This window comes from Halyomorpha halys, unplaced genomic scaffold (assembly GCF_000696795.3).
Source record: "Halyomorpha halys isolate HHAL.00 unplaced genomic scaffold, Hhal_1.1 Scaffold384.1, whole genome shotgun sequence".
Lineage (NCBI taxonomy): Eukaryota > Metazoa > Arthropoda > Insecta > Hemiptera > Pentatomidae > Halyomorpha > Halyomorpha halys.
The window spans coordinates 568081-579142 of NW_027107790.1; the positions used below are offsets into that span (position 1 = coordinate 568081).

An 11062-nucleotide genomic window follows, 5' to 3' on the forward strand; every position below is an offset into this window, starting at 1 on the left:
TTGACCTAACAAAGTCCCATTAGAATGAAAAATAAAGCTATTGGAATTGATCGTACATTACATAAAATAATTTAAATATAAACTGAAGGCTGCATGTTTTAATGTGTATACATTTTCAGGCTCGATTTAAATCAATTTCCATGAAGCGGAAATTGACATAACTATGAGAACCTCCTATGCGGTGAACTAATTTATTCTTAAGTCATTCCTTAATAAAAGATTCTGAGATTTTAAGTTATTTTGTCCCTGTATTTCCCGAATTTTCTATTTTTAAACTTATGAGACCTTTTAAAATATTGAGAGGAGACAAACAGAGCCATTTGAACTTCCCTTAAGTTTGACAGTGACCCCCCTCCAGGAATGCATCACCTTTGTTTAGTATGGATTTATGCCATGCTTCCTCTATGTATTTCATACAGGTATAGGTAAGAGAAAGTAATAAGTAGGAAATTTTTTTTACTTTAATTTTGTATAGAACAGTTTTCTCGAAATAACCAATAGTTTCCGAGACATAGAAGAATAAGAAAGTGCCAAAATGTTGATGTTTTTTGCCAAAAAAGTACCTGATATGTGTTCAGAGACCCAAAAAACTGTGATGTACCAACATTGTTCGTATACTGCCTAGACTAATAAAGAGCATTAATTAATAGTGGTACAAAGTCTTAAAACAGAACAATCCAAATGAATAACCAAACTTTAGAAAGATTTCATACAATATAAAATAAAATGAAAAATTATAGGCACTTTTTCTTTTGTTTAGTTTTGTGACATCTAGCAAGAACTCTTGGCTAAGTAAACCAACACAAAAAGTAATCAAATTTAATAATTGACACAGTGTTAGATAATAAAATACTGCTTAATTGAAAAATAAATAAGTTTAGCATTTAAATTAATTTAAATAACTCAGTTAAAATAGTTATAAAACAGACTGAAAACTAATAAAATACAGCAACAAAGAAATTTAAAAATAAATATTCCTCTCTTTTTTAATATTAGTAGTCGACCATTCCCAGCATTCATAACAAACTTAGGAAAAGATGTAGTTTCCGCAAGATCCCAGTGATAAACATACAATATGCCACACATGGACTACTCAAACATTTACATGAATGATTTAACAAAAAAAATACTAAATTCCACCATGAAATGACAAAATTAATACTATGCAACACCATTTTAGATCTGATCATATAAAAAAATTATAATAACATATATGGAAAAAAATTAATAACATATATATGGCACTCGATGCGTCATCCAGCCATTATTACTAAACCTCATAATGCTGCAACTTAAAAAAAAAATAATAATAATAAAGCAGATAATAATTAATAATTTAACCCACAGACTTCACAAATTTCTTTTTTCAGCTAGACTTAACTATAGTACGTGAAAAATTAAAAAATTGTTATTTTAATTTTATGCAATGTCTTCAACAAATAACTCTTATATTATTATTTTTCATTTGTAGAATATGAACTTAAAAGAAAAACAAAAAAGGAAGGCTGATCTGTGGTTAAAAGTATAACGTCTGATAGATTATCATGTTAATAGTCTTGGATATTGGACTAATAATTAAATACAGTATATTATCACTAGGATATAGACCTGACAATGACTTCAGTTGTTAAGAGATAATATCATCAAATGGTTTTAAACCAAACCAAATAAAATTAAAGATGAATAAATTAAAAAAAAGGATATGAGGACATGAGAAGGATAATTACCAAATCAACATAGTAAATAATATAAATAAAAAATAAATAACAAACAATATTTAAACATGAGTTTATACATATTCTGTAAATATACTTAATACAGTGATGAGAACTCTGTACAATAATTTTAATTATATATTTTTAATTATATCTTTGAATTTAAGTTTTTAGTTTTATTTATTATTATTTTTTTAATTTTTTTTACATTTCATGGGTATTGTAGCTCTTGCCTTGTTTACTCACACACATATACCTATGTATACGCACACAGATGCACACCCACTCTCTCGTGTAAATACGTATACATATACGTATACAAGAGAGAGTGAGCATGTGTGTATATATACATACATATATATAAATATATATATATATATACACACACGCAAAAACTCCCTCTCACACAAAAAAATGCACATACTCACGCACACAAACATGCGCGCACACTCGCATAATAGTCAAACTTACAAACATACTTATATAAATACACATGTGTGTGTCTGGACAAGTGGGTACATACGTGTGCGCACGCACACACGCAAACACACTCTCTCATACACACACAAGCACACACGCACGCACACACACACACAAGCACGCGTATTTGCATGCATGCCAATAATCATATTCACAAACACAACCAACCAGAATTCATACATACATTTATATAATCATAATGTACTTTGTTGCACTTTTCCTGATGATTTCTTATAAAGATTTGTTGTAGCGTTTATAATTTTCTTAATTATTTGTTGCATCGAGCGAGATTTTTTTGGGAGGGGGGGATTTTGAGTCCCCAATTATTTATCTAGAAGACAAACAATCCTTAGAGAAGCTCATACTGCCGAAGGTGCATCCGCTGGATTATATCACGGCAGTCATTGAAGACACGCCTTATGTTCTCTGTGTCAACTGCACAGGTGAAATGAGGATAGCAGTAATGCTTACCGTCTCCTGACGCTGTGGAGATCCTCTGAAAAAATAATAGTCAATATTAAAATAGTAAAACCAATTGCTTAAAAATTTTGAATAACAGAATATTGAATAATTCTTTCAGAGAAATAAATAATGAATTCGTAGAAAAAAATAATGACCACAGGAAGAGAAATCCTAGTAGGTATGTATTGTTAATGATAAAACATATATACAAAAGACTAATTAGTGAATGTGCTTTCTTTAAAATAGTACTGATTATAATAGGTTTATTATCAACGAGAATCCAAGAGCACCTTTCACAGAGTACAAATAGATAAATAAAGTAAAATGAATTTCATTTGGTTTAAAAGAAATTTTCTTGGTAAAATTTATTGTAAACGTACCTAAAGTGATTATAACTATAACTATGAAAAAATAATTTAAAAAAGACATTCATAGTAAAATAAATTAATGAAGTGAGTGGAAGCTGGTTAATAGAATTATTAGAACAATTTTGACTAGAAAAAACAATCAGAGGTTAAGCAGCTCAATCTACAATACAATTGTATGAATCAACTGGACAAATATTCACATTTAAATATAAATACTGCATTTCATCCTCACCAATTTTATTAAACTTTTTCAAGTATGTTTCCTGCACTAGAACACATTATGAATGAAATTAAAACAATACAAATGAGACCATAGCAATAAGAATAAAAATAGATAAGTATTATTGAAAACTAGCACTCAATATAGAGGAACACAAAAACTAATCTTAGGCAAAATTAAATATTTTAAAATATTTAATACTGTGTCAATACACAAGTACAGGTGGGATAAGTTTAGAAGACAAAAACATTTCTTGCAGAAATAGGCCAAGGGAAAAAACTCTGACCCATTTTTCCATCAATAATATCATTTAAATACAAAATGAGGCTATTATGTGAGAGGGGTAAGTTTACAAAATACAATCTTTCAATAATAAGCAATTGATCGTTTCAGGATAGGCAATAATAAAAGCAACTTTATGAGGACTTAAAAAAAATATTTAAAAAATTTATGAAAACATCATATCATTCTTTACAAGCATTGTATTTTCATCAAATTTCTTAATTTTTTTTAGGTGGAGGCTATGTATATAAATTGTAATATATGTGGGAGGGGGTGGCTCAGTGGTTAAGGCATGGTGCTACTAACTCCAAGGACCCAGGTTCAAATCCGACTGTGGCAGATAACCATTTTATGTTTTACTGTAGCTGTGAGTCAGCCCTATGGGTTCAGGAGCCCTCCAGTGCCCACCCAGCCTCATAGAGTGGGTAGCCTTAATTGAGAAAAAATCTGGCCAAGAATGATTCTGACCTAACCACCTCCTGGCAAAAACGTAAAAAGAATGACTTATTATAAAAATAATGAAAAACGCAAAAGTTATAACTACTTTTTAACCAACAGCTCCATTATGCCTAATGAAATTAAAGTAGGATTTTATAATATTAAAATAAAATTTTTTATTAGTAATTCAACGTGCTGAGTGGCATTTTGTAAGTTCCTCCATACTAAAATTACATTGAAAAAAGTACTTCTATTCCGATATTGTGGAAAAACCAGGCACAAAGTATACCAATAAGACAGTTCCTTATAATGTGTAAATTGCCAGGATCAACATGACTCTTTTTCTAAAACAAAAAAAAATTTTTCTTTAAGAATCCAGTACACGGAAAAAATAATTTATGTAGCTCCTACGAAAAAGTATGAATTATTGCATCTATTATGTTCTCTAATATTGGAAAACCAAAAAAAAGTTTGTTAGTATTCAAAGAGATGATTTAAATGACAATATGTGGCTTATAAAAAAATGACTAGCAAGATATATTTACTATCCAATCATTTCAGTAGGAATAATAAAAGTGGTTACCCCACTTCTCTCCTCCTCATTTACACCGCTATTCCTTCTACACCTCATTCCTCAAAACTCCCTTACTATTCATCCATGGCGGACCTTGGCTTGTAAGCCAACAGAAGATAAATGTTCCATAGATTCGGACACTTTATCTATGGTGAAAACAGCACCTAACGAAGTCACCTCTATCCACGCTTGCCCAGGGTACTTAAATGGTCAAGGTCGAAATATATCTCCGAACCAAAAGCAAAGGGAATAAAGAAGGGCAAATAATAATTAATATTCTTTTTTAATAATATTTTACATTGAAATTTTATCTTTTCCAAAATAGGAATATGTGGAAAAATAATTAAATTTCAATCAATTTTCAGAATATTATTATTCTTTACTTAAATATTCAGCTGTCGTCTTCTGTTAATACCAATATCTATCTACCTATCATTTTAGTGCCTTCCTAAGAATTTTTTTTGTTCTTTCTATATCTAAGAGGGTCCCAAGAATATTTTATTATTTATTTATTTATTTTTTAAATTTTATAACATACCTAAATTAAGACCCTAGCCCAATGGGATTGTAATGGTACTAAAAGTCATTTTAATAATTTGAAGATGTTAACAGCTGATGAATATCTATTTTGGATATCCTTACAAGAAACACATCTAAGGCCTTCGGTTCAATTCCCTCTTAAAGGCTTTAACATTTACAGAACAGATTGCAATCAAAACTATGAATGTGCATATAGAGCAGTAGCTATAGCTGTAAAAGACACAAACTATTCCCTCCAAGTAATAGGAGTTACAGTTTATTTAAACATTACCTTAACAATCTATAATATTTATTTCCCTCCAGATAACACCATAGAGATAGAACACCTCCATATCCCTATATAGCTGACAAAACCAGTTTTATTCACTAGCAATTTTAAAGTACTCCATTATGGGGCTCCCAAGATACCAATTCCAGAGGTCAAATGATTGAGAATTTCTTGGATTTAACTGATCTACTGGTACTGAATTCCAGTGGACCAACATATCAGTTCCTCTTACTACACATTTTCATCTATAGATCTTTCTATAAGCAGCAGCTCACTAACTGAAGCTATAGATTGGACAGTTCTACCAGGACCTAGAAATATCCTTCTTCACAATTTTTATCTCAAATTATAATATTTTACTTAAGTAAAAGCTTTTACAGCGAAAGAAAAATCTTGATTTATATTTCTTTACACCTTTACTTGAATTACATGGAAATACAGCATTGATTTTTACTGAAATTTTAGCTTAAAATCAATAACTGAAAATTTATTCGGATCATGTAGTCATTTCTTAATTGAATAAAACCTAAGTCAAGTAGAATAAACTTTAATCATGATTAAAAATTCTGACTAAAAATCCAATTATTTTTTTCTGATTAATATTTTAACTAATGTCCAACTCTGGTTGTGGGTCACAGGAGCGTGTTATAAATTCTATCTATGCATGAGACCTTTAAGATATTATTTGCAACAAGGTATTGAATAGTTCAATCATATTCTTTTCAGATCAATCGCTAAGTGATTTATTTTGGCAACATCGTCATACCTCTTTTGGTATTCTGTATCACCAAGCTCTCAACCTCCTCCAGTTATGTGATGAATAGTTAAGTGCGTTGGCACAGAGCCTAAACTTCAAGATGTCAACACAGCCAGATGCATGTCACACACAGTTGTTGATATGATCTGATTCAGGAATTGCTTCAGTAAGCCCTCTGTCTCCGGTAACTGACTTCCCTAAACCAGTCAAAGATATGTCTACTTCAGTTTCAGTTAATGGTGGATACAGTCTGTCAAGAAGTTAGTTGCAGAGTACTGTACTCATGGTCAATGTTGCATGATTTCCTATAGAATGGAATCTCATGTTGTTTACAGAAAAGTTTCAGGGTCATTTTACACCATCTGCACGCCTCTTGAATGTTTGACAGAGCTCTCTCTCCTCCCTTTCTGGGCAGGTAAGGCCTTATAATAGAAGCAGTTGGATGATGCATTCTGGACCCAGTCATACTCGTTCATTTTAGTCTGTTAGATTCTAGAAGTCAAGTTTTTTACAATTTTTTTATAAACGGGTTAATATATAAACTCAGGCACTAAATAGTACTGAATCCCTTTTCTTTTTTATCCTTTCTTCATTAAGGGTCCAATGTTATAAATGTGTAAAAAGAAAATAAGTAGTCAAGATTAGAAAGATATTGTAAGGAAACAAGTGCTTTATTTTTCCCACTAATCAGTCTGCTACCTAATATATCAAGATTGTCAACTGAAAACTAGCCTTAGGGACAGGATCCTTTTCCAATACATAATAAGTGTCAATTAGGCGGTCAGTATAAAAAACACCTTGTGGCCTTTGATAATTTCTTACTACTGCCATCAGCCTATTAGAGTTATTTATTTGATGAAAAATTTCCATCAAAAGGTACAATGTACTATCACAGGTGTAAGCATTCATAAAATCTTACAATCTTTACAATTTTAACAAGATAAATAAACGAGTTACTAAATGAATAAAGAAAGGAACAAAACATGATAAAATAGAAAAATAAAAACAACAGGTAGCTCTGAAAGTATCTCAAAACAACTTATAAATATTCATTCTTCAATACTATACAGGTTTCCTGCTCCATAAAGTACAATTTAGGAGGTAGTTGGGAAAAGGGTATCCATGGTCTAAAGCTCTTTTTGAGGAGATTGCATTTCTAGATTCCCTGATATCCATTTTATTACCAACTAAAGTCTCAAAGTTGTTTCATAATTCATAAAGCTGATAGCTACAATAGCTGACTGATGCAGTTACTGATTATTGCTTACAGTTTTTGTGCTATAAAGGAGCCACACATCAATCAGATAAAGAAAAAAGAAGAAAAAACGGCCTTAGTTATGTCATAGTACATAAATTATTGAATATGAGTAACTATCATATGAAAGGGTATTAATTAATGATTGGAGAAGATGATCGCAGTGTGCAGTCAGCAAAGAAACAACATAAATAAACAAAAAATTATTTATTTATACCGATGTTTCGACCTGATTTTCAGGTCTTCATCAGGGCTATAAAAACAAAAAGACAACAACCATCATTTAGAGAGAAAAAAGTTGATTAATAACTATGGACAAAGACAGTAGTAGATTGATTACATTATTATTTATATACAAATAAATGTAAGTAATAAATAAATGATACAGTGGAAAGAATTAGTTAAATTAATAACGGAGCTTATGAAAAAAAAAAAAAAAAGGAAAAAAACTGTAAAAGGAAAGAACAGGGGATAAGAAGAAATAAATGGAGAAAGGGGAATGAAGAAAGTAAGAAATGCGAGAGTAAAGTTATAGGAAGAGAATCCAGGTGACATTGATATAAATTGCAGGAAAAGCCGCTAGAGTACAGGTCGGCAAAAGACGTATATAAGAAAGGGTATTACATGGTAGCCAACAATTTTTTTGCAAGCATCTCATTAGCAAGATCTTCGTTTGAAAAGTAGACATATTATACTAGCAAAATCCGAAGTAATAGAAAATATATTACACAGTTTTTTTAAGCAGAAATTGCAAGAGGTCACACAAGAACACCCGAAATAAGGAAATATTATTATTAGCACATGGGGAAAAAAAATCAAAAGAACAATGTTTCAATCTTATTAACAAACGAAAAGACTCAAAGTAAAACAATTACAATTAAAAAAAGAAATGATGGTCGAAAAACCAGTAATTGAAAATGAATACAATAAACATATGGAGGCATAGAAACATCAGTTATGATGTTGTATTCTTATTTGGACAAAAGAAGAACTGTCAAATATTGGGAAAAAAGTAGTTTTCACCATTTTCTCTCAAATGGTGTTTAATGCCTACATCTTATATTAGCAAAATACAGAAGTTAAAACCAAACTATGACTTGAATTTGTAACTGATATTATTCAGTCAATAACCAGAGAATGCATGACAGTAACGAGGATACCACCCGACAGACCATTGGCTGAAATATCCAGAAATGTACCATGCACAGGCATACAAAAACAGAAAGAGTTTACTTGGTGTGCATTAGAAAGGATGGTGAGCCAAAAACAAAATCAAGCACTATTTGCAATAGATGCAATAAAGGATTGCATGGTAAATACATCAGTAACCGCAAATGCTAAATAAATTATTTGGGTGAGTTATAATAACAAACTTTTACAATATCTAAGCATAAATATTTATGTTATTATAACGAAGTATTATGCAAAATTATATTACAAATATATTTATGATAACATTATTTTGTTACAACAATCTATTACCTATTGTTACGCTTACCATGTACCTTGGAGTTATTTTCTTTATTTTTGTTATGCAATATTATTTATTATGACAAATAAATAATATAATAACAGTATATAAACAAAATATGTTAGAAATGCAAAGAATATAATTTGCAATAGAGAACTCAATTTATGTTTTCTACATGATTTATATGAATTTCAATGAATATAGAAAAATTAGTGTCATTGTCTTATTCTCTATTTTGTCCTTAATACATTACTTTTTGAATAATATAAATATTGTTTTTTTTTTTTGGATTTGATGATTCTTTTTCCAAACCCTAGTAAAATGGTAAAATTCAGCCGGTTATCTTTACATAGGCAACTCTTTTTTGCTTGGCACTAAAAGGGTTAATTACCTTAAGCAAGCTCTCACAAGAATGAAAAACCTAAAATCTACATACCTATCTATATCTTAATACATACCTATCTATATATCTACTAGTTCAGAAAATAACAAGTAGAAGATAAATACTAACAAATCAAAGTATAAAATTTAATCATTTCAGTGCTATAAGATAGATCCTTGTCATAATATAAGTAGTTTGAACCCAAAGGAACTTTTATTGTTTTAGAAAATTTGAGACATAAAATTGGAAATGATATATAATTATAAATCAATATACATAAACATATTTACCAGAAATTCATCGCGTATGAAGTACTTAGCCCTGACTACAGATGGGTCCTCTGCTGACGATGGAGGAGCCGCATCTCCTGGTGTCTGATAGCCAGCAAATTCTTCAAAATAATCCTCTAACCGAGATTTACCAGCCTTAATTTTTTCTGCAAGTAGGTCCTGCTTGTTTAAAAACAGGATTACTGAGATTGTTCGTAGCCACCTGAACATAAACATCAAATATTTGGATGTTAAAACTAATATATCCTCTTAATAACATTTTGTAAGCAGTGCTTTAAAACAATACTTTATATATATATATATATAATTAATTAATTAGAAGTAAACTTAATATGATTTTTTTTAAAAGAGAAACAACTGCTAATTACAATCAAATTGAATACTATTTTTTTTCTGTAGATGGTGGTATAAAAAAGAAATAGAGATAAAAGACCCTGCCAGCCCCTAGTTATGTGAACTTTTCTTTTCTAACAGACATGAATAAATGACGAATTGAGAATATTTTTCACAATTCACAAAGCAGCAGTAAGCTTACTAAGTTATTTTTAATACAGACCATCTATGGAGATTGCTAAAGAGTGTTGACATTCATCACGCATTTGATAATATTTTTTCTCTGCATATAATTACATATTAGCATCTGTCTTAGTGACTACCTCAATTTTTTCAGCTCTTCTCATTTCATTTCCTCATTTTAAAGAATGTAACAACCGAATGGTGAGAGTCAGGCAGTTCTGCAATAATATATTTTAATGAGGAATCTAAAAAAATTCCCATTGTCTTGTTCAAGACGGTTTTTTTCTCTTTTTTTTCAGAAGACAATCATCCATCTCGACCAATTGGTTGCCAATGGAAAGTCGGGGGTACCTACTTAGGATTACCAGAATTAATGGAATATTATTAAAATTATTGAGAGAAGCTGCTTGGACTAATTTCAGCATTGTACTAAGCTCTATTAGCAGTATTTATAATTTTTTAATATTCATATAATTTTACTCTTCTCACATCTTTTAATTTTATAGAGTATTTAAACAATTTTCTTAAATTTCTATTCAATTTTCTACTAACGTTTAAACTAATTTTTTAATCATATTTTTAATTTATCAAGAAGTGCTCAAACTCTTCAAATCTGATTTAAATTTGTAGTGTCTTAATCATCTTAGGAATTATGTATCGCTTTAAGTATGCGCCAGTTTATATTGTATTTTCTACTGATTAGAATATTGTTAAATTCAAATTTGTAATGAGATTTTATACTGTATTGTGCTAAGGCTGTTGACATTTATGTATTCAATATTTCTGCAATTCCCATTTGTGATGAGTAACTCTCATTTGACTTGCAGTAAAAGTCTCTTAGACATTTCTCCAATGTACATCCTTTGAACATGTTGACACTTTTATTTACAAATTACACTTGGTTAATGCATTCATTCAATTTTATCTTTCATGTAGGATGATAGCTTCAACATTTTATTTCATGGAAATCATTTGTACTGTAAGGTCAGATCAGCTATGTAGAACATTTTTTTATTCATTATTCCTATTTTGTGCTAACAATAA

General features: G+C 30.0%; 1 protein-coding gene across 2 annotated transcripts in view; it reads right to left on the bottom strand.

Annotated features, from left to right (window-relative positions):
* Positions 1-1731: 1731 nt before the first annotated feature.
* Positions 1732-11062, bottom strand: part of Galphas (G protein alpha s subunit) — a 208604-nt gene continuing 199273 nt past the window's right edge. For both annotated transcript variants that reach the window (XM_067046126.1, XM_014422658.3), the window contains 2 exons: positions 9503-9704; positions 1732-2691 (listed from right to left, as the gene is read on the bottom strand). In XM_067046126.1, the coding sequence (XP_066902227.1) occupies positions 2545-2691; positions 9503-9704 (349 nt within the window). In that variant the 3' untranslated portion in view covers positions 1732-2544. The remainder of the gene's footprint in view (positions 2692-9502; positions 9705-11062) is intronic.